At 38.8% G+C, this 24,920-nt stretch overlaps 1 protein-coding gene across 6 annotated transcripts in view; it reads left to right on the top strand.

Annotated features, from left to right (window-relative positions):
- The window catches only part of GPC6 (glypican 6), a 1,079,647-nt gene that overhangs the window by 218,410 nt on the left and 836,317 nt on the right, over nt 1-24,920 (top strand). Inside the window, exon 1 of one of the 6 annotated variants that reach the window (XM_079902541.1) lies at nt 9,784-9,937. The exons of the other annotated variants lie outside the window; for them this stretch is intronic. Coding sequence (XP_079758667.1) covers nt 9,898-9,937 — 40 coding nt within the window. The 5' untranslated portion in view covers nt 9,784-9,897. Of the gene's footprint in view, nt 1-9,783; nt 9,938-24,920 lie in introns of those variants that run through there. 6 annotated transcript variants of the gene reach the window in all.

Consider the following 24,920-nt stretch of genomic DNA (forward strand, 5'->3'; position numbering starts at 1 on the left):
CCAAAACTTGTCAAAACTGAACACTGCAACCTGTTCTACTTTTACTTTAAAGGACAAATAACACCATCAGAAGTGATCTTGGAAATTCCTTGCAAGACTACTAAATCCTAGGCATGTTGGACCTTTTGAGAGAGAGGGGGATATAAAAGTGTATAGCTGGCTACAAGCTGGCTACATAGATAAAATCAGAAAGGGAAATTTGTCCTTGCAGGACTAGAGCTTAAGCTATTTGAATGAGAGAACCATAAAGAATTATTTGCCTGGAGACTGGTTGAACCAGATAACATCTAGAGTTTGAAGGATAGACCTTGCAACCAGAATAAAGCTATATTTGGTTTAAAAGGAGAATACCTACTTGGAAGAAGAGTGGGATAGTATTATATGTCAAGAATCTATCATAAATTTAAAAAATGTGACTTTGGCAGCCCATACGTAGTTCCAAAGAAGGATCCAAGAACCAGGATCCAAAAATCATCTGTTCAAACCTGATTGGTGAGCTAAGTTTGTCAATTTTAGCAGGAAGAAGTGCAGAGTTCTGAGCTTGGAAGGAAACACACAAACACAAAACAGGGCTAAGCAACATCAGACATGATAAACCTATCTAAATATTTACAGGGAAAGCATAAAAGCAGGATCATGTGTGACTGTAGAAGACACAAGTAGGATCTGAAAGATTAAAAGTCCATGGGAGAAGAACTTTCTAACAATTAGAGCAGTTCAAAGTGGGACTTAGAATCTCATGAGGCAATGCATTCCCCGTTGTTGGAGTTTAAACCATTGCTTCACTGGCAGGTTGTACAGGGATGATTAGTGCTAAAAAGCAGAGGATTTAATTTAGTAAATATTTATCGATCATCTACTTTGTGCTCTTGAGCTAGATTACCTTTAGGATCCTTTGCCATCAGCAGTTCTATGATTTGGGGATCATTATAAAAGAGGGTTCAGGTGGGAGACTGAAAATTGAGTGATCAATTATCATATAGTGTTATTCTGGATGAAAACAATGATTCATTTCCCATGGAGACTGAGAGAGAGAGAGACAGCCTGGGCCAATTTTCTCTGGTTTAATTCATTCTGGAAACAGAGATAATATGAGATGTGCATATAAAGCAGGGGATCTGTGAAGTCATTACTAGGAAATGAAATTTGCAACAAAGGCAAGATAAGAGTTGCATTTTAGAAATATTGATAAGTGAATGTCAAATTATACACTTCTTATGAGACAGTTTGGTTACTTTGGCAACATAGACATTATTCCTCAGTTCTGATAAGCGATATTTCTTTCATCCCCACCTGTGGCTTTTGTCACTGTGTCTCCAAGGGACATTAATGCTTAGAATGAAAACTAATTAACATTTTAAACTGTAATATATACACATTGATTTAGAGGGCATTTGTTTCCTTAATATTACTCTCAATGCAACATGGAAAGACATCATGGTGATTTCCTTACATACACTTCCAGGGTGTAGTTTTGAAATATTCACTTAAATATAATGATCCTTTTTATCTTGGTTATCTTTTCTGTTCTCAGTGGCTAACATTACTTAAATGTGAGCTGAACACTATAAAGTAGGGTTTTGCAGCACAAATATTTCTTTTGCTGTCAAGCTATATTATACTGGTGAGTTTTAAAAAATAGGGATTGAACAAGAGCATGTGATTTTAAAAAATAACAGCTTTGTTGGGATATCATTCACACACCATAAAGCCAACCATTTGAAAGTATACAGTTCTGTGTTTTTTAGTGTATTCACAAAGTTGGCCACTGATCACCACTACGTATTTCTAGAACATTTTCACCACCCTCAAAAGAAACCCCACTCCTGGGCATATATCAGGAGAAAACTATAATTTGAAAAGATACATGCACCCCGGTGTTCACTGCAGCACTATTTACAATAGCCAGGACATGGAAGCAGCCTAAATGTCCATCAATGGTTAAAGAAGATGTGGTCCATACAATGGAATATTACTCAACTGTAAAAAATGAATGAAATAATGCCATTTGCAGCAACATGGATGGACCTAGAAATTGTCATACTGAGCGAAGTAATTCAGACAGAGAAAGACAAATATCAGATGATATCGCTTATATGTGGAATATAAAAAAAAGGGTACAAATGAACTTATCTACAAAACAGAAATAGAGTTACAGATGTAGAAAACAAACTTATGGTTACCAGGGGTAAAGGCGGGGAGGGATAAATTGGAAGACTGGGATTGACATATACACACTACTATATATAAAATGTGTAACTGATAAGGACCTACTATATAGCACAGGGAACTCTGCTTAATACTCTGTAATGGCCTATATGGGAAAAGAATCTAAAAAAGAGTGGATATATGTATATGTATAACTGATTCACTTTGCTGTATACCTGACACTAACACAACACTGTAAATCAACTTTACTCCAATAAAAATTTTAAAAGAAAGAAACCCCATACCCATTGGCAGTCACTCCCATTGCCCTCTCCCCCCAACACCTGTCAACCACTAGTCTGTTTTCTGTCCCTGTGGATTTGTATATTTATCTAAATTCATTTCATCTAAATGCTCTTTTTCTTTCACTTAGCATAATGTGTTCAAGGTTCATCCATGCTGTAGCACGTATCTGAATTTCATTCCTTTTTATCGCTGAATAATATTCCATTGCACGGCTACTTCCTTTGCTTCTCTATTCATCAGCTGATAGACATTTGGGTTGTCTCCACTCTCTGCCTATTATGAATAATGCTGGCATAAATACTCCTTTACAAGTTTTTGTGTGAAATATATGTTTAGGAGTCCAACTGTTGGGTCATATGGGAACTCTATGTTTAACCACTTGAAAAACTGCCAAACTGTGATCCAAAGTAATTGTGCCATTTTATGTTTCCATCAGCGATGTATAAGTGTTCCAATTTTCCGCATCTTTGACAGCACTTGTTATTTTTTGTCCTTTTGAATTTAACCATCCTAGTAGTTATAAAGTGGTACCTAATTGTGGTTTTGACTTGCATTTCCCTGTTGGTTAATGTTGTTGAGTATCTTTTCATGTGTGTACTGGTCATTTGCGTATCTTCTTTGGGGAAATACGTATTCACATCCTTTACCCATGTTTTTAATTAGGGAATTTGCTTTTATATTTTTGAAGTGTGAGAATTCTTTATATATTCTGAATACAAGCCGCTTAAGAGAAATATGGTTTGCACGTTTTTTCCCATTCGGTCAGTTGTTTGCTTTCTGGATGATGTTCTTTGATGTACAAAAATTTTTAATGTTGATGGAGTCTTTGATTTATCCATTTTTTGGTCATGTGTGTTTTTGGAGTTATATCTAATCAGTTATTGCCTAACCTAGGATCATGAATATTTACTCTTGTTTTCTTCAAAAAATTTTATGGTTTTGGCTCTTACCTTTAGGTAAGAGCTCTTATAGCTCTTATAGCTATATGATTTGAGATAAATTTATATGATTTGAGATATATGATTTGAGATAAATTTTACATATTGTGTGAGGCAGGAGTCCAGCCTCATTCTTTTGTATCTGGATATCCAGTTGTGCCAGCGCAATTTGTTGAAAAGCCCGCCTTTTCCCCTTTGAATGGCCTTGGCACTCTTGTCAAAAATCAATTGGTCATAAATATAAGGACTTATATATGGATTCTCAATTCAATTCCATCTTTCTCTATTTCTATCCTTATGCCAGTACCACGTTTTCTTGATTACTGTAGTTTTGTAATAAGACTTGAAATTGCGAAATGTGAGTCCTCAACTTTGTTCTTCTTTTTCAAGGTCATTTCAGCTATTTGCGTTCTCTTACGTTTCCATATGAATTTTAGAATCAGCTTGTCCATTCTAAAGGCAGCTGGGATTTTGACACCTATTGGATTGAATTCATAGATTAATTTGGGGAGCATGGCCATCTTAACAATATTAAGTCTTATCAGCCATGATCATGAAATATCTTCCATTTATTTAGGTTTTCTTTAATTTCTTTCAGTGGCGTTTTGTAATTTTCTATGTAGAAGTCTTACACTTCTTTTGTTACATTTATCCCTAAGTATTTTATTCCTTTAAATGCTGTTGTAAAAGGAATTGTTTTCTTAATTTGATTTTCAAATTGTTCATCACTTGTTTAGAAATGCAAGTGCTTTTTGTACGTTTTGTATGCAAGTGCAACCTTGCTGAACTCGTTTATTAGTTCTATTTTTTTAATGGATTCCTTAGGGTTTTCACTATATAGGATCATACATCTGCAAATAGAGTTATCGTTATTTCTTCCTTTCCAATCTAGATGCCTTTTATTTCTTTCCCTTGCTTGATTGCCTCCGTGAGTGTGTGATTTAAAAAAATTTAATTCACTAAAGGTAAGATGCCAGCTAATGGGTCATATTCTCCTACATTCTACTACAATTAATTTGAAAATCTGTTCATGGAAGATCCTAGCAGATAACACAATGCACCTTATATGAATCAAATCAAAAGTAATCTCTATTTTCAGGACATAAATTTAATACATTTAATAAAATTTTAAAATTTATATATATATTAGTTTCCCTGATTCATAAGCCTAAATTAATGGCTGAGAAATCACTTGCTCAGAAATAGAAAACAAAATCATTATACAAAAAAACCCCCAAAACCAAAACAAAATGATTTTACATTAGAAGGAAAAGAGAGGCCCAGGAAAATATTTGAGAAACTTGCGTATATTTCCAAAATCTCAATTCCCCGACTGTGTTTTTGGAATACAGATCTTCCTTGACTTAACATGGGGTCATGTCCCAATAAACCCGTAGTAAATTAAAAAGATCTTAAGTCAAAAATGCATTTAATACATCTAACCTACCAAACGTCATAGCTTAGTTTAGCCTACCTTAAACATCTCAGAACACTTACATTAGCCTAAAGTTGGGCAAAATCACCTAACACAAAGCCTATTTTATAATTAACTTTTGAATATCTCATGTAATTGACTAAATACTGTACTGGCAGTGAAAAACTGAATGGTTGTCTGGGTACAGAGCGGTTGTAAGCGTATTGGTTGTTTATCTCCATGATGGTGTGGTTGGCGGGGAGCTGTGGTTCTTTACTGCTACCCGGCATCACAAGACAGTATAGCACCCCATATAACTAGCCCAGGAAAAGATCAAAATTCAAAAAAGTATAGATTTTACTGAATGTGTATTGCTTTCACACCATCGTAAAGTCGAAAAAGTTTAAGTTGAACCATCGTAAGTCAGGGAGCGTCTGTACTGATAATAGGTTCTGCATGAAGAAATAGTTTTCTAACTAGTGAAATTCGAAAAACTCTGGATTCAGTAAAGTAAGACAGGCTTCCTTTCTGGGCATCTCAAAGCCTGTAATGTCCTAATACGCATGTCTAAAACAGGAAATATAATATGCCACGTCTCCTAAACTTTTTAACTGACTGCTGTTTTCAAAGATCTGTTAGCTTCCTAGTACTGGAAATCATCTCCAAGTCAAACGCACCCAGGTGTGATTTTAGGTGTGGCACTAACTAGTTGTATGATCTTACCCAGGTTACTTAAACTTGCTGAGCTATGTCTTCTGTGAAATGGACGTAATCTACATACTTACCACGAGGTTGGTATTTGGCAGTTTGCACACTTCCAGCCTTACTCCTTGTTTATGACCAGTGGCCATGGTAATTGGTGTTAAATATCTCGACTGTCATCACCACCTAACCTCGAAGTGCTGTTAGGAGGATTAAAAAAGGTGATTATGCAAGACAGTTAGCATAAGGCCTGCTAGTAATGTTTGGTTATTACAAATTTATTAATATTCTTGTGTTGTCCTCCGAACACACACATTTAAGAAGCCCTTTACTAATTTAAAGGGGAAGGGCAGTAGAGAGGATGAAAGAGAGAGGGAATGATTAAAAACTGAAGGTGTCAGTTGCAGGGCACCCCAAATTAAGTGTGGAAGGGTTTTTGAGACTAAAAAACAGTAGAGACAGGTAACATGGGTGTACAACCAATTTTGGAGGGCAGAGGGCATATAGAAGAGCGAGGAAGTTGAGGGAAAACAAAATTCTTGATTTAAGACAGTTTACAGTGATCCCTCACCTTCCCTGTTCAAACCCTTTTTGTTTCTTTTCTTTTACCACATCATTTGTATTTGGACACAGTGCTGTTATCAGAAGAGAAGTAGGATAGGCATTTAAAAATCAGATACTTTTCTTTCTCTGTTTTCTAGAAACAGACAGTAAGATGTGAAATCATTGTCCTAGGGGAAACAACAGCAGTCACTTAAGAAGCTTATCAAAACCAAATTTAAATGTAAATGTTGAACGTGTTTCATTTATTGAAGATTTTAGAGACAAAGATCTATAATCTGTCTTCTCCACCATATCATATTGCTAAGGCTTTTTCAAAGTAAAAAATATGTATACGTAAATACTATTTTTTCTGTGTCCATGGTTTGAAGTTGGTCCGCTAGTATTCTCTTTTAACAAGCTTTAACTAGTGTTAATCAAAGGCTTTAAAGGCTGGGTTTTACATTCAACACTGCTTTATAGAGAGAGGCAACCTATTACAGGGGGAGAGTGTACAGACTTTGGAGACAGACTGTCTGGCTCTGCCACTCTGTGACCTTGAGCAACTTACTTAAACTCTCTGTGCCTCAGCTTCTTCATCTGTAAAAATTGGTGATGATTTAGAACCTACTCTCTGTACTTATGAAGATTTAATAAGGTAATAGTTTAAAATTAGTGTGCCTAGCACTGAGGACTTATTATATAAGCAGTATGTGTTAAATATAATAAATAAAAGATGGGGTCTGTTACGAAGAAAAATTTAGAATTAACCATTTTTTCCTTTTTGATCCGAACGTTGCTAAGCAATTTGCAAATTATTAACACCAACCCAAACTGAATTTCTGTTCAATGTGCTTTTGGCGTGTTAATCCAAGTGAGGCTCTAAAGGCTTATGAAAGGATGACACTGATGCCATCATGCTGTTCAGACATGACTCTCTGTGGTTGATTCTGTCTGTGTCTCTTTTATGAGTAAAAGATTAAAACAACAAAAATCTAGATTTTTCTCATGTTGGTTGAAAGGGTAATATTTCACTTTTCACATTGGATCAGATAGTAGCCTAGAGCATCTACATTCATATTGTGTTCTGATTGCTCCTGTGCCAGCTACAGTAACACCATTTTCTTTATCATTATGTGATGAGACTTGTCACCCCGCTTTATGAACAGCAAATTCTTAGCTCAGGGAGCAGCCAGGGGCAGGTCATAAAATAAAGGATTATGGAGCAAAGATATTACTGAACTAGAAGCATCAGCACTTCTTACTGTATTTAACTCAAAGACGATGAGGTCTGCCTGGGGAGCTAATACTACTTAACTGCGTTTGGGCGAAAAGCCAGAAGCAAATTGTATTTCAAAGAGAGAAGGTCTGGCATTCCATATGCTGCGTAATCCTGGTCAGTTAACAGAGATGTATGGCCACTTAACACAGAGAATAAAAGACTAAAATGAAACTTTTATGTTAAGGAACATAATGTTGACATAGTTAGAGGCTGAAGGGCAATTGATAACATATCAGGTCCTTAAATTATTCAAGTGAAAATTGTTGGGGAACAGAGCCTGCATCTTTGACTGTGGAATAAGTCTCATATGCACTTAATTTGTGCTTGGCGTCTTCTGAGCCAGAGAACCAGTAACGATGATCGTGACAAATGGGTGAACCAAAGGTCATTGCAGAAATCTCCTAGTGTCCCAGAGCCAGGATGATCCATAGGGAATGTTGGATGTAGTTCAATTCCAAGTCTGCCCCAAAAAAGTGTGTTGGAGGCTGATGGGCAGGCTAACGCACTGTTCTTAGTTACGTTGGGATAGACTGTGCTAGGAAGAAGGGTGTCATCTCTTTCTATACCACTGTTGCTTCCTTGGGTTGCTGAAAAGCTGAGGCCAGTTGCCCCCGCTGGCCATGGCTTTAGGATAGCTCTAAGCCGTGAAGTCCTATCTGCTGGCTGCCATGTTTCACTAAATTTGGCAATTTGTCCTACTTCTGCTCTGTGCGAGTTTCTGAAGCTACTATTCAGCCTGTGCAGTTGCTGATCAAACGATGTCCAGCTCTGGGCTTGGTGTGACTTGCTTAGCTTCCGCTTCTTTCCTGCTAGTCACTCGGGCTGCTTTGTTTCTCCACTAGAGCTCTCAGGGCACTCTTAAATAACATAGTCTTGCTGCCCTTTGAATTGAGGGTGTACCACTTTTGACTTCTTAAATATACCTACAAACACTTGAGGATGCATTTTTAAGTGTCTCATTTCCCCTTCCTCTTGGAGAAACGTACATGCCACATTCTTCTTGGCCTTGATCTGTTCATTGCTTTGAATTCCGTTGCCATTAAGAGCCTGGACCTCAAAAACCTGATCACAGCCTTTTTTTTTCCCCCTCAAAATAATTTTTTTTTAAACTGGATTATTCCTCAGTATCCTAAAAACAGTATTAGAATTTAGGGCAGGGCTTCCCTGGTGGTGCAGTGGTTGAGAGTCCGCCTGCCGATTCAGGGGACGCGGGTTCGTGCCCCGGTCCGGGAGGATCCCACGTGCCACGGAGCGGCTGGGCCCGTGAGCCATGGCCGCTGAGCCTGCGCGTCCGGACAACAGTGAGAGGCCTGAATACCGCAAAAAAAACCAACAACAACAAAAAAGAATTTAGGGCAGATGATTTAAATATCTATGTAGAAAGACCTGTGTTCCGTTTTGTTTTTTATTCATTCGTGTATTTATTCATTCAGCAGTTGTTTTATGGATCCTGGAAATATATTTAGAATAGGGAGACAAAAGTTAACATGATGCTGTCCACAATCCTTAAGCTTTTTAGTCTCTCTCTCTCTCTCTCATTTCAAGGGCAGAGGCAACTACAGAATCTCATAATGTCACTTATGAGCAAAGTCCACTGACTATCCCAAGTGATTCTTCTGGATTCCTTAATAATGTGACCTACTGGTTTAAATATGAGAAAAGTTGGTTTACAGATTTGTTATTTTATCAGAGATCCAAATCCACTCTAAACTAAAAGTTCCTGATGCGGCAAAAGAGAATTTGTTAGGAGGAGGCAAAGCTCTTAGACTACACGTGAATATTTGTCCAAGTCCTAGGTTAGCTTTGGGTGCCATAAGGGTGTCCATCTTCCATATTTATATTCATTTAATGAGAAGAGGACTGCTGTCCTGGCCTCTGAGCGTGTGCTGAGACAGGATGAGTTAGGGCACATGCCCTCTTGAATGGAAGCCAGTCATGTAATAGGCAATAGAGTGGAACATACTGATTGGCTTAAGCCAGTGAGGACCCACACTTGGGTTGGGGATGGGGTTAGCTTCTCCTGCTGGAGGGATGAGTCAATACCTCAAGGACAATTGGGATACTTTTAGGAAATGGCCTTAGGGAGATAGACACTGGGTAGATAACATGCAGATTTCTGACTCTTAGTAGCACAAATGGCCCTAGGGTCTAGCTTTTTGGAGCCTCAGTTAAAAAAAATGAACATGTCACTCATAGTTTATGATTCTTTTTCTAGGTTTGTCCATGTTTAACTCTTACATCCCCAAATTGCTTTTCTTGTGTTAAAAAGTTAAAGGTGGTTCAACTGCGATTTTAGTAGGGTAAACTGTAACTTTTTAAATTTCAAAGTACACAGAAAAATGGGTGTCTGAACAGACTTTTCCCAGTATCTTCCCAGCTTTATCTCTTCTTATGGAAATCTTCCCCACTCTCAAGGCTGAGTTCCCTGGTGAAGCCTTGACCTATTTTTCAGCAGAAGTCAGCGCTCCTCAAGGCTCAGGGCACTTCGTGCTTGTCATTTTCTCTTCCTTTCTCAATGCTACATCCTCTTATGTCTTGGAGTTCTTTGGCCAGACCACCAGGAGCCCATGAGACAGATGATGCGAGCCATTCCGGGGGATATTTGGTGTAAGTGATACCGGAAAAGCTTTATCAAAAAGCCAAGCTCTTGTTCAACTCATCCAAAAGAATTTGGGCAAGGAACACAAAACACAAAGGAACACACACACACACACACACACACACACACACACACACACACACTGAGGCTGAGGGGCTAAGAGAACAAAGAAGCAGTTTGTTTAGGGAAGAAGTGAAAGTCACACACTTGAAGGAGGAGAGTGCAGGCATCCTTGCAGCAGGGTTGTTGATCCCCCTTTTTGTCTTATTTTTAGCCCTTTGAATGGGTGAGGGTCTTTTTGATTAGGGGTGGAATATTCATGGAGGGTTGAGGTGTGGTCTGGATTGCACCAGGTTGCATCAGCTTCTTGTCCTGAGCATTTGCCTCCAGAAGCCACCTTACGTGTGCTCTAAGAGCTGTTTTCCCTTAAATAGTGGAGTGGCAGGTGGTACAGGGTCGTCAGCAACCTGTGCACTTCTATTGCACATGCTCCACGGTTTTCATGGGGGCTACAAAGTTTCTGTTTTAGATGCCATTCCTCCCTGTGTCATGTCCTCATTAAGTGCAAAATCAGGAGGTGGCTTTGCCTTCTGTCTAATGCCTATACGTGAGGTGGCTGAGCTTGGGCCCTCCCTCCCCTGTCCTGACTTCCCTGCCTCGTCAGAAGCAAGGAGCCTGGGGGGCTGGCGGGAGAGTAGCTGTGGGATGAAGTGATTGATCTGACTGTGCCGGCTGAGGTTGGAAAGAACTTGGAGAAGAACAAGAACATAAAACACGAGGTTTGGAGAGAGACAGAGAGAGAGGAAAGCTTGCGGTCAGTGAATAAATTCAGAGCTTCATACCTTCGGATAAGGGAGCATTTGATGAACAGTCAAGGGCAGCAAGTTTTGCCAGGCCCAGCAGGGACGTTTCCATTTGTGCTTCTGTGCAGTAGTGAGCAGACTCATTTCTACGTGAAAGCATCCACACTGTAAAAAATAATTGCATATTGCTTAATATTCCGTGGGCATATATCTATTCTGCATCCTCAGAGCTCATCTTCAACGTTAACGCGTATGTTTTATGTGGAATAAAATGTAAAGTAGCCGATGGATGCTAGAAATATTTTTTAAAGTTTTTAAACAGCTCTGTGTAAACATCATTTTTCCATAATGAAAGTCTTGTTCACACACAGTGAAAGGGGTTCCGTATAGTCACTTTCTAAAGAGCATAGGAAGCGTTATGGTTAAAAATAGACAAGAAGCGCTAAGAACATTAAGTTTGCAACAGCATTCTGGCCTGTTTCTCCTAATACCGTTGCCCAGTCTCCTCCCACAGGAAAGCTTCCTACAAAATGTCACACCCAAGGAACTAATGCGTGTGAATGTGTTAGAAATTACACCTAAGAATGGTGATTACCTCCCTCCCAGTCTGTGATTCTCCTATAAACAAGAACCTCCCATTACTTTTTGCACAGTCTCTGTATTATTTTAGACGCCACAGTCCTCTCCTTAAATGGAGACTTCGTTCTGCATATTTCTCAATTTTCCACCTGTAATCAGTGAATTATTAGAAGTACAATGAAATCGATTCTACATTGTTTCCTGTGATGAATATGTTGTTTAATTGGAGAGGATTGCTAAGCCTGAAAATGTAACGGTAACTGGAATTGGCCTTTCAAGTCATAGAGGGTATTTTCCTAAAATACATAAATCCCAAACTTCTGGGCAGTAATTTGATGCAGACTCAAGAGAAGTAGCTCCCTAGGGAATTATCAACCCAAAGAATTATATCCAGCAGAAAATCTCTCATCTTAAATAAGGCGGAGAACCAGAAGTGGTGAGGGAAATTCCTTCCCTGAAGGAATCAGGGCTTGAGGTCCCATAGGCTTATTTATAAGACAGAAACTGTTTGCAAAATTTTTATGTGAAATCTCCTCTGAATTTTTAAACTGTCAAAGTTGACATCAAAAATGAGAGCTATTTTGCTTTTATTTTGCATTTTGCATAACTTTGTCCGTTTGGAAATGTGTGTGTTGGACCACAACACTGATACAGTGCCTACCGAATGTTAAACTGAAAAATGTGGTGGAAAAATTAAGAAGCGATACTTCAAGAGAAGAGTTTAAACGTTTGCAGACAAATTTATTGTAAATGGGGCTGGGCTTGGGCAAAACTGCCAAGCAGGTAGAAGACATTTTTCTAATCAGAATGTTGTTTTTACCTCCCTTCAACATGGCCTCAGCATGGTCTGCTTATCTCCCGTCCTGGATCATTTATTGTTTCTACTTATATATTCATATATTTTATGTCATTTAATGTGCACCCATTTGACAGGCGGACAGCTGAGCCTCAGAGATGTTATCATTGCTGAATGACAGGACTGGAACTCAAGTCCCTGTATCAGCTATGACAAATAACCAGATAAATCTCTGTTGCTTCACACAAGTTTATTTCTTGCTCACACAAGAGGTGCTGTGAGTCTGGGTGACGCTTTAGGGCAGGGGTTAGAGAATTTCTCTGTAAAGGGCCATAGAGTCGATATTTTAAACATTGTGAGCCAAGGGGCAAAGTTGAGTAACTATTTTTACTGAATGAGTAAGAGTCATTTTCATATTTCACATTTCAAAACGTAAAAACCATTTTTATCTAGTGAGCCACACAAAACTACGCTGCAGGAGGGATTTTGTGCCTGGGTCATAGTTCGCTGACCCCTGCTCTTGGAGGACAGACCTCCCTACGCTGTTCAGCATCCCAGGCCATTTTCATCTTATGGCTTCCCTGTAAGAGCACGTGGCTTGGCAATCACTGTGGCAGTGAACGCGTGGGCTGGAGAGTTGAGCACCAGCAATTAAATGCTTCCATCCAGAAATGGCACACGTCACTTCTACCCTGATTGCATTGGCTACAGCAAGTCACACAGGCGTATTTAATTTAGTAGGGGGTGTGAGAATAACCTCCTGTGTGCCAGGAAGTAGAGGCCAAGTGGATATTGGTAAATAGTGATAATGCCTATCAGAGCTGCCTGTTCCTTCGTGTAAATATCAGACCCTGATTCTGGAGGCTATAGCACTGCAATCTTGTGAAAAAAATCTTCTCGATGAAAGAAGGGCCTAAGAATTTTTGGGCTTGAGTGCTAAAGCAAGTGATGCAAGCTCACATCTCTATCAGAATTAGTAAATCGAATGCTAATAAGTTCAGTGACTATGTGTTATGTATTGTGTTTTAAAATAGAACCAGTTATAGAGCAGTTGTTACATTTTTGGTAGACAATGGGGACATTTTCATTTTTAAGATAATAGGAGATATGGTATATAATCACTTGAAATGTTTGAGAAACAGGATTAACCCTTTAGATTATCTTTTGAATATAGTGTTCTCTGAAGAAGGAAGTTGGTATTTTGCATTTTGGGGAGGTTAAATTTTCAAGGAAAGCCAAGTTACAAACTGTTCATTTTACTTATTCTTTAAAATGTAAAAAAAAACAAAAAAGAATGAATACAACATTAAGGTACTGGAGGATTTTTAACAGGACAGAGAAAATGCCCAAGCTAAAAAGAATGATACCTTTGATTTTAAAATTCTCTCGTATTAAAGATTAAAGATATGGAACATGGTAAAAGCAAGGGCAGTTATTTAGATATGCAGGTTAAGAGTTGGTTTTCACTAATAAGTTGCCAGATTTAGCAAATAAAAATATAGGATGCCTGGTTAAATTTGAATTTCAGATACCACACAGGACATAGTTATTACTAAAAAAAAAATTTACCATTCATCTGAAATTCAAATTTAACTGGGTGTCTTGTATTTGCATCTGAGAACTCTATGTCCTATAGTAGAGATTTGAATTGGTAGGTGGTCCTTACTTTAAAGATTTTACATAGAATCACTTCTCATTATGGGTGGTGCTTCTGTAATATAAAGTCACCACAAACACTGAATTAGTGAATACTGAGCTATTCATTGCTCCTAGGAGAAGTAGAGGGTTGGGTTCCTGTGAGCCTCTGGTCACAACATTTTTGTCAACTGTTCAGTAAGTAACCTTGCTTTATGTGTACTTCTGTTTAAAGACACCATCTCTCTCTTTCTCTGTGTGTGTGTGTATATATATATATATATACACACACACACACATATACACACATATTTATATATCTTACAAGTAATTATATGTAGTATTTCTTTACAATAATACACTAGCTGATCTGAGTTTAATGTCTCTTTGACCCTGGGTGATGTGGCCATAAGTTTCTTTGGCTTTTAGCCATACCCACAGTGCTATCCAATATGTTTTATAAATCAGTCCTCATGTCAGGAATTCACAAACTTAGCCACTATCACTGTTACTCCAGCATTTTTCAAATCAGTCTCGCATACAGACCTGAGAATGTCCTCTTCCTTTTTCTGGATGCCCCCTATTGTGGATTCATTAACATTGACCTCAGCACAACACTGTAACCCCTGCCTGAAAGAAATGGATCTAACCCACATATTTTCTCAGAAAGGCCCATCATAGCCGTTTTGCATTTAGGACCACTAGGCAGCACTTAAGCACTACCTTTTAAACAGTGAAATCACCAACAAAAACCAAACATGCAAAAAACATGGCACTAAACAGACTTGGAAAAGGACCCACGTTTACAGAATGAGAGCTCCCTGCAACAAGAAGGCAGATCATTGCCTTGTTCAACCTCAGTTCAGGAGGTGCGCCTCAGGTGACTGAAATTTTTCACCGCTCTACCCATGTCCACAGTTGATGGTGAGCACGCCGTGTGTATCGCCTTTGATGCTACAAATACATTTTAGCAATTAGGTAAATTCACTTTATGGAATCTGCAAATAATGAGGATCCACTGCATTTGATGCCTAAATTAACAGATGAAGACAAAAATATTAGAGTACCTTTAGGAAGAATGGGCAGTTAACTGGGTAGCATATGGTAAATGACCCTAATTTTCCACAAATAATAATGCTAACTTCCAGTCCTCACTATGTTCCAGGGGCAGAGCTGGGTGCTTAATATAGATTATTGAATTACATTCTTATTTTAACTCAACAGTTCTATAAAGTTAATGTTACTGTCTTCATTGGTCGAGGGTCTCACAACTTATAAGAAGAGTTGGAATTCCTACCTATGTCAAGGAATACTCAAGACGGGGTCCTTTACCACAGGAGGTACACTAGTAATAGTTACCATAGTCCTCTAAGTATCTTTTTTGTTGTTGTTTTGTTTGTTTGCTTTTTGTTTTTTTGCGGTACATGGGCCTCTCACTGTTGTGGCCTCTCCCGTTGCGGAGCACAGGCTCCGGACGCGCAGGCTCAGCGGCCATGGCTCACGGGCCCAGCCGCTCCGCGGCATGTGGGATCTTCCCGGACCGGGGCACGAACCCGTGTCCCCTGCATCGGCAGGCGGACTCTCAACAACTGCGCCACCAGGGAAGCCCCTCTAAATATCTTAATGGAAATTTGATGTTACCCACAAAACTTCATTTTAGGAAGAGCTATTGAAGAAATCATATATCAAATCTCAGCCTTAATCTGGGGCAACAATAGTGATCTTGCAGCTGTGACTTCACTACTCTGTGTTTCATTTTCTCAGGACTTTGTGTTGTAGACTTGGGGTTGCTAAGTATTCCTAGCTGCATATTGCCCACATGAAGCTATAATCCTCTGTCAGTGCATTGGAATGATTTCCACAGTGACTGGATTTATATCACAAAGAAAGGGTTCAGGTAGAGACTAAGTCACAGGAGCCAGAAAAGTACTGAAAAATGGGCTCTGTTTTCATGCAAATGTGCAGGAAATCATGAAAAGGGGGAGGAGAACCCATATAGAAAAGGTGGCACTTAGGTCAACATGTTTTAAAAAAGAAGGTATCTGGGCTTCCCTGGTGGCGCAGTGGTTGAGAGTCCGCCAGCCGATGCAGGGGACACGGGTTCGTGCCCCGGTCCAGGAAGATCCCACATGCCGTGGAGCGGCTGGGCCCGTGAGCCATGGCCGCTGAGCCTGCGCGTCCGGAGCCTGTGCTCCGCAACGGGAGAGGCCACAACAGTGAGAGGCCCGCGTACTGCAAAAAAATAAATAAATAAAAAAGAAGGTATCAGTCTAAAATTGTCTGAAGTCTTCACTAATTTTAAGCTTGAGTTATATTTTATCCTTCTCTTTTTCTGCCTAATGTTTCAGTCCCTCCCTCTTTGTTCCCCCTACAAATCTCCCAAAAAAGGAGATAATGAAACCCCTTTTCTGGTTGTGATTACAAGTAATGACTCTTGGTATAGTCTTTTGCTTCCTAATTTGCTCTTTTGGGTGGAGTGTCTACAGATTCCTTCTTTAGAATTGAAAATGTTATGACTCTCGTTTAGTTGTCAAGTGTGGAGTGTTATATGAGAGCTGGTATCAAAAGCAGATAACTTTTAAGCATGTCCATACTGAAGATCATGAGCTTTTACAGCTTTTATTTTAAGGTACATACAGTGTTTCACCACTATCACCTGATTATTCTGTGCCATATTCCTGAGAAACATGCTAATCTGCTCAACCCAATATTCCTCCAAATTTTTAAACAAAAATTTAAATTTTAGATTATCTGTCCTGGGGGACTTCCCTGGCAGTCCAGCGGTTAAGACTTCGCCTTCCAGTGCGGGGGGTGCAGGTTCGATCCCTGGTCGGGGAGCTGAGATCCCACATGCCTCGCAGCCAAAAAACCAAAACATAAAACATAAGCAGTATTGTAACAAATTCAATAAAGACTTTAAAATTGGTCCACATCAAAAAAAAATCTTAATAAAAGAATAAAAGATTATCTCTCCTGATAATAAAGCAACTAAGAGTTAAGAATCATGTAATCTTAATATTTTCTTTTGCTTTGTATACAATAAATATAGATGGTCTTTTTAATTATTGATATTGTATTATTAAAAATTTAATCCTTTAGCGCCTATTCCTAGCACAGAAAAGAATTTCCGGTGTCTACTAAATACATGTTCTGAGTTAAGCAGGTAATCTACAAATGCATGTATTTAATGTTTGAGCTTATGCTTAAGCTAACAGTCATCACTGTGGCCTTTGTTACTCTGTTCCTATTGTAACAGCAGGACATAAATCCCAAAATTCTTCTGGGGAAAAACTACTGATAATGTATTGATCTGCCAATAGTAGAGGATTTGGTGACTTTCAGAATATTTCTTAATCCTGTACTGAAATAATTAAGAGGTTATTTGCTCTCATTATTAGCTTTAATGATAACAATCGTTATTCTTATAGTAATTATTCAAGTAATAATAATTGTTCATTTCAGTTCTCTTTGGTATTCATTAAGTTTGTTGAGTAGGTGTGAAATAGTCCTCTATTTCAAAAATATGTGCCAATGTGGTGTTGGTTTCACGATTCTTAAGCAAACATTTGACTTTTGAAAAGAAGCATATGTTTTCTTTTTTGTTTAATAATGGCACTGCTTTTGCCGTCAGCTTGCTCATACTGTATTTATTCACAGATCATGTGGGACGCTGTGTTTACTTTGCTCCTGCTATCTGTGATAGTGAACAACGACTTCTGTAATTTGTCACTTTGAATGTTGCCTAGCGTCAATTTGCCGGACATTCATTTCACTACCAACACTTTCATTTTGAGGCTGATAGCTTCTTGGTTAATTTCTTCAGAGTAATGTCAAATGGTAACAAACCAATTAGTTATTATAGCTGCTATACAAATGAACAAGAAATGGGGGGATTATGGACAAAACTAACACTAAAACAGGATTTGATTTTCAGTCCTTTAGACTTCAGTTTTATTGTAAAAGTGTGACTATCTCAACGTTGACCTGATTTTAATTTCACTAGCCCCTCTGCACATGTGTGGAGCAAATAGTACTGTATTTTGTAGAAATGATAGAACTAGAGAGATAACATAGTCTTGAACAGGTCAACTGAATCAGGAAGGAAAGCCAGAAAAAAGTCCAGACTATGGTCAATTGAATTTTGTAGCATCAACTGTTTTCTGCGCTATGCTTAGTATATAGTACAACTGGATTTTCTTGCTTCCCTGTTAACCAGATGGCTTATGTATCAGAGCACCTTCCTTGCGTGTCTGGCCCAGTAGACTTGAATAGTATCAAAGAACAAATAAAATTCATCTCAACTCTCGTCACTTTTCTTACAGGCTGTAAATACTGCATAAAATCCCAAACTGTTTTTGCTTCAGGTTGTTTCGCTCCACAGACTGTGCTCCTATTATTATAAACAGTGCAGTTGAGAGAAACAGCGTTTGATCAGCAATTTGAAAAGTTTCCCTAGAGCTGCAAAGACCAACCAGGTGTAGGTCACTTTGAAATCAATGACTTTAATGTTCCATAAGCATTTATGGAATCATCCTCACGCCTCAGGAACTCAAGCCCTCAGGCTGCTCCAACCCACCAGAGCACCCCAGGCAGGGACCCACTGCAGCCCCTTCACAGCAGCCCTGGGCAATGCTCTCCTGACCTGCCTTCTCCTCTTAATGCATTATAGCCTATTAAGAGTTCTGGACCTTTATTATTTGCTCAAGTAAATGTTTGCTAATTTTATTAAACTAGAGAATATTGGTGGAGCATAATAATTTAATATGTCCACCCCAAGTTATTTCACTTAATTCACTCCTTCACTGCTACCCAGTGGAGGGACTTATACAGAAAATGCCAGCACCATAAGAATTTCAAGGCTCCTTCATCTTCATTTTTCAACTCTTTCTTACATGGTGAAGTTCTTGTAAGACCCCAAACTCACTTTTTCTTTTCTTTTTTTTGCCCCCTGGTCTTTATATACACTGCAACCTCTGTGTGAAATGCCTCTTGATGTTTCCATGACTATTTTCCACTCACATCAAGAAATAGTAAATGTGACCTTTTATAGGATGACTTTTTTTTAAACTATATTCCCCCAGCCCTTGTACGATTTATAGCATTCTGCATATACTATTATATGCCACAATATTATCCTACTTCATTAAAAAAGTAATACTTATATTTTTTCTGCTTTACCTCACTGGATTACAGTCTTTTGGGGGGGTAAAAACTGGGTTTTATTCATCAATGTGTCATTAGTAATGAGCCCATAGCCTGACACAGAATAAATGCTCCATTAAAGTGAGTTAAATTTATAAATGAGCATTGGCTCAGACATTAGAGAGAAGGGTAGAAAAAAAGCAGAAGGCTTCAGTTGAAAATCAGGACCAGTTATATTTGACAGGAAAAATAACAACAGTATTACTAATTGTAAACTAAAAGAAAATAACATTGGAGCTCCTACTCTATGCCATTCAGGTGCAGTTTTCTATACAGCATGTAATTTATTCCTCAGACAACCTCAGGAAGCTGAGGATCAGAAAAGTAAAGTTGTTTGTTCAGGTTCAGGTAACTAGGGAATATATAGGCAGGGCACAAACCCCAGTTATATCTACCCTAATTCAGTTCTCTTTACACGGTAAACCCATACCTCTCTGAGTGTGAAATAAAGCATGATGATTAATTTAACAAGATAATGGGCCAATGTGATAACGTGTGTTGTTGCTATAGTTTATTCCAAGACATATTTATGGAAAGGGTTATGAGAGGAATCCAAAGGCAGTTGATCTGGAATTAATATCACACTAAAAATAAACCCATAATTGTTATAACAATTTTATAGCTATATAGTTAATATAGCATACTCGCTACCATTTCATGTTAGCTGTGGCCTGAAATAATTCTCTGGCCTTGATTCAGCCTCATTATTTGCAGTAGCTGTGGTCTATAACGGAGGTGTGCCTGCTGTATTAGCGAAACACAAGGGCTCCTAAGCGAAATACAGGGTTAGGTTCCTGTGAGCCTCTGCTCTCAACGTTTTCACCTACCAGCCAGTACATAACCTTGTTTTCTGTGGGTTTGTTTAAAGATACCATTTGGTTCAGTCATTCACATTGAACTCACGGCCAACGGCACTATAACTCATGTCTGAATGAAGCTTGTCCAACACATATGTTTTCTCTTGAAGGCACATCCCAGCCTTCTGTGCTGAGGGAAACCAGACAACAGCACTTCAGCACTGCACTTGAGGGCGATGTTAAATAGCCACATCACCAAGCACAAAAATGCAAAAAAAAAAAAAAAATGACATTGAATAGCACTCAGAAAGGACACTTGTTTACAGTATAAGAACTGAAAGAAGGCAGAGAGTAGCCTTGTTCCACCTCAGCTGGAAACAAGTATGTCAAGTGACTCAAATTTTGTGTTGCTCTGTTCTTGTCTAAGACTGAAAGTGCCAGGGGTATTAATTTGGGGATGACAGATATATGTTTGTGTTTAGGTGAATTCACAAATGCAGAATCTGCAAAAAATGAGGATTGACTGTTTTCTATTATCAAATAGCGTCATTATTTCTATTCCTAAGATTTGGGTCATGTGCTTACTCTCCTTTATCTCATTTTCCTTTTCCTCTCGTTACTGGATACAGTTATTGTCATCTAAGCAATTTCTTGTGGCCAGTAAGCTTTGCTATAGTCAGTTCTTCTGGGATGAGATGAGAGAAACCTGTTTATTGGCTGTGGTTCAGTATATTTGCTTACATGCAGGGCTCAAAACCCACCCCAGGGCCTAGAGAGATCCATCATTAATGGGGTTAGATAAAGGTCAGGGGCTCTCAGTTAAGTCTACGGAATGTGTTCTAAAATGAGTTCATTCATTCTGAGGATCTGCAAGATTTGTTAGGTTGTATAGTTAGTAGATCGTTGTAAAGACTTTCAGCTAGCCAGTAAGAAATCATCTGTTTTCTCTTGGGAAATATTGCCCTTGTTTTATTTCAGTAGGAAAAACTAGGAGTTCACTATGAAGGTAGGTATTAGGAGATTACTCAAAGCATCACTAAACTGGAATGTCCAGAAGCAAGGAAGAGGTAAAAGGTGACTGTTTCTATACGAGGTCGGCTTCCCCATGTGCACTGTCTGTCCTGTATGGGAAGGTTAGGCATTTCTGGAGGCTACAATAGCTCTTCCAGGTTACTGGTGTATCTTTTAAGCTTTAATTTTTGAAATGGTACCTAGAGATCTTACACTTGAAGCTCTAAACAGACAATTAATGGTTCCATAACCCATTTTATAAGCATGGTGGTTTCTATTTAAATACCCTGACTCTAACTTTCCCTCCATTCAGACTATAAAGAATGTACTTTTAAAAGCTTAGAGTGTATGCAGGACTCCAAACCGGGGCTGGTCCATTTAGTCCCTCTGTGAAGCATCTTAAGAAGGATAGAGAGCAAAATATGAAGGTGGGAAACAGAGATTCTAAGCGCACCTCTGCCATTATCTATCCGGAAGACTTGGCCAAATCACTGAGATTTTTCTAGATTATGTCAGAAGGGTCAGGCTATAGTCTAAGTCTACTTCTCTTTCCTTTTTTTTTCCTCCAGTGATTGTGCCATCATTTGGTGAGGTTTTTTCTTTTTTTTACTTCTTGTCACACATCACAGCTTAGATATCATACATCAAATATTCAAATCTTTTAATCAAAGAAGGTGAAAACCAATTCCTCCTTCCCTCAAATCCAGGAAGATAGTTGATATTATTATGAAAAACCCTTAAAATAGCTATTAAATTCTATAGCTCAACTCACTAAATACTTTTACTCCAATATGGAGCTTCAGTCAATGGAACATCAATATTATGAACAGTGACATAGATATTAGACATTTATAGATATCACACAACTATATTATAGGTGATTTGTGTGCTTTTTTTTTTCCCTTTTTGGTTAGCCAGTATTGGCAAACGTCAGTAGAGTATAAAATATTCCTAATATGAGGTGAATTTATATTCTTAACAGATTGGTTTTTTCTCTTCTGATATATAGAATGTTTTTAGAACTAAGTAGAAAATTATCACTTCTCTTTTTTTGGTGGGGTTGATCAAAATCTGAAATGTTTTTCTGCTTAATAAACACATTGATTAAATTGCTTCTCTCTACCAAGTATTATACTTCCCACTGAGCATATGTAAAAGGTGTCTTTTGCAAGTTAAAAGTCTAAGAACTTTAGTAGAGAAGACAGCACACTTAAGTATAATATTCATCCATTCAACCAATATGGATTGAGCGGCTCTGTGTCAGGCACTGTTTTTACCAGCTAGGAGTATAGCTTCTGACTTAAAGGTTTATATTCTAGTAGCAGAAGAGAGAAAATAAATATAGTAAGACATATAGAATTGTCAGCTGGTGATAAATACTATAAGGAAAAATAAGCAGTGCAAGGGGATAAAGAGTGATGGGAGGTGTGACTTTAGAAGGGACAGTCAGTTGGTAGTATGTGGAGTATACAGGACAAAGACATCGGGATTGCCTGGGAGTAGGGAAATGTGTTTCGTTGTTTAGACTAGGGTAGTCAGGGAAGGGCTCACTGATGGGTGACATGTGAGCAGAAAACAGGGAAACGGAGAACAAGTCGTTCAGTCAGTACCTAGGGGAAGAGCATTCTAGGCAAAGGGAGTACAGAGTGTAAAGTCCCCGAGGGGGGCAGGAACACCCTACGCTTGGTCAATCAATGACAAAGTGGTGGTGTGGCCAAAGGAAATAGAGAGAGGGGCCTAATCCAAGATGAAGTCGGAGGAAAGCCGAAGCTGAAATCGCATTGGGCCACAAAGGCTGGATTTTCTTCGGAGCGAGATGGAATGCCTTTGAAAGTGCTGAATGAAGTGCACAAGCGATTTGCCTACTGTACTGGAGAATATTGTCTGCAGAGTGTGCAATATAGGAGAAGTGATAGAGGGGTGGTCAATTAATCCCTTCCTGAAGGTAGGCAGGAAGTGTCTTCGTAGACGTCTATGGAAAGCATGGAGGAAAGACATTCCAAGTAGGGGGAGAGCTGGCCTGAGAGGACGAGTGGTGTGATGTTTTAGCATGAAGTGTGAGGACTGGCCCTGGACTGTGTTGAGGCTGGCAAAAGTACATGTATGTCATTCTGAGAGTTTGGGCTTCAGCCCGAGAATGTGGTGGAGCCACATTGAAAGCAAGGGAGAGACTTGAAAGCAAGGGAGCAGCAGGGTCATCTGTAGAAAGACGGCTCCCCTGGTGAAATGGAGGGTCAGTGATGGCAGAGCAAGCCTGGGGCGCAGGAGGGAAGTGGTGGTCCTGGTGGCCTTGGCCCCTGCCAGTTGGGACGGACGGAAGAGGGAAAATCAACGCGTGCGTTTAGAAGGTGTATGTAGTCTGAGTTAGACCTTCAGGCTAAAAGAACATTACCTTAGCAATTCATTGCAATTGCACGGCTTCAAAGGTGAAAGTACATTAATGGCCATTATTTATCTGGCAACAAATCGTGTAATGACACGTTAAAAGCTGTTCCAAAATGAAATCTGTTCTCCATTTAGTATAAATTTCAAATGAATCTTTAAAACTGTGTATGGGAGCTGGGTTACCTTTGCCTCTCCAAATAACATGCCTTGTTAACGTGGACCACACATGGATCTGTTGCTGTTTTTCTTGACCCCGATTACCATTGAGTACAAAAGAAAGGGTGCATCTTCATTTAACTAAGCCAGGATCTGAGAGCCAGCCCGTTGTGAAACTCTAGAACAATAGCATGAGTAAATATAATGCCTTCCAGTGATGTTATCAGAATGCCCTGCAAGATTACTTGCTTATCCATAATGATAGTTATCTTCTCAAAGCTTCTGTCTAAATATCTGTGGAAGTACCAAGGCAGCTTGCCTCAAACATGAGTGTCCCATTGTGTTTCCCAGGCACCTTTGGAGTAAAGGTTTAGCACCATTTACTCAGTGCGTTTTGAACGGCAAAAGTAGTGAAAGACATGAAGGTGCTCATCATTGAGAAAAAGAGAATCTCCAATATTCATGAAATGCCTGCTATTGCATTTTAATTTGCTTTAGGAAATTGCCTAGTTTGTTATTCATTTTTGCTTTGCATAATAGTTATGACAGCTCTGGTTGGTTTCTGATTCTTAGGAGACTGTGCAGATGCAGAGTTCTCAGCACACAGATTTTTTTCTGTTGAATCATAAATTGAATTCCTTTCATGAGAAGGTAATTTACACTTTAAGGCATATTTTTGTCAATAAACCGGATTCTTTTGAATGTCGTTTCTTTTCAGCTCTCCTGAAATAAAAAATTTCTGTCTCCTCTCTAATGTTTTTTTCCTCCCCTCAAACCTATTTTGGCATCATTTTGGTTAGGAGAAGGAAGAACATACTAGTTATTTCTGAGGGTATGTGGTTACTGTAAGTGGATCAATTTTAGGAGGAAATTAAATTTGTAGCTAAATGGTAGGTTGTTTAAAAAAAAAAAAAAATTGGCATTCTCCAGATGTGAAACAATAACAGGCTGGAAGGATTTCCCATACACGAAAAAGCAGGTGTCTATAATATCAGACATGTATTATAGATCTAAGAACAGTGAGCTACCTTTTCTAAGGCATATTTGAAAATCAAATTTAAAAACCGTTACAGTACAAAGTGTCCATTTAACTTGAGTAAATTAGCTATATTAGATGCTCATGGCTGATGTACATCAGATGCCAGGAGGACCTGACTTTGTTAGCTGTTATCCTTGAGGAAACTGAGCCTTTGCTGTAGACTAGCTGAAAAACTTGATTCCCTAGGGTAGTGGTGACTCTCTTCTTTTCCCTGGTTCTCTCCTCAGTGGAGACTGTACTGAGAATAAAGACGGACAAGGTGAACACTTTGTGTACTGCCCTCCTTTTTAATGAAGCTAAGCCTTTTAGTCTCTATTCTACTTTCCTCAATAGAATAATTCTCACCACCTAATCCCAGTCCCCAGATATCCCTGGGATTATAAACCAACCATGTTTACCTTTTCGCTTTTTTCCTCTCTTCACCTTCTGCCTTTTGTCAGTTGTATGATTGTAAAATGTATGCAGCATAAATCTAGCCAAATCTAATTGGTGTTCGTTGCTCTGAAAATATATTGCTGTTACGCCATTGTGATCTTAAAATGCTGTGATTCCAGGTTTTACTTCTGTGACTGGTAATTAGTAAATGTT

This window comes from Stenella coeruleoalba, assembly GCF_951394435.1.
Source record: "Stenella coeruleoalba genome assembly, chromosome: 18".
NCBI classification, from domain to species: Eukaryota; Metazoa; Chordata; class Mammalia; order Artiodactyla; family Delphinidae; genus Stenella; species Stenella coeruleoalba.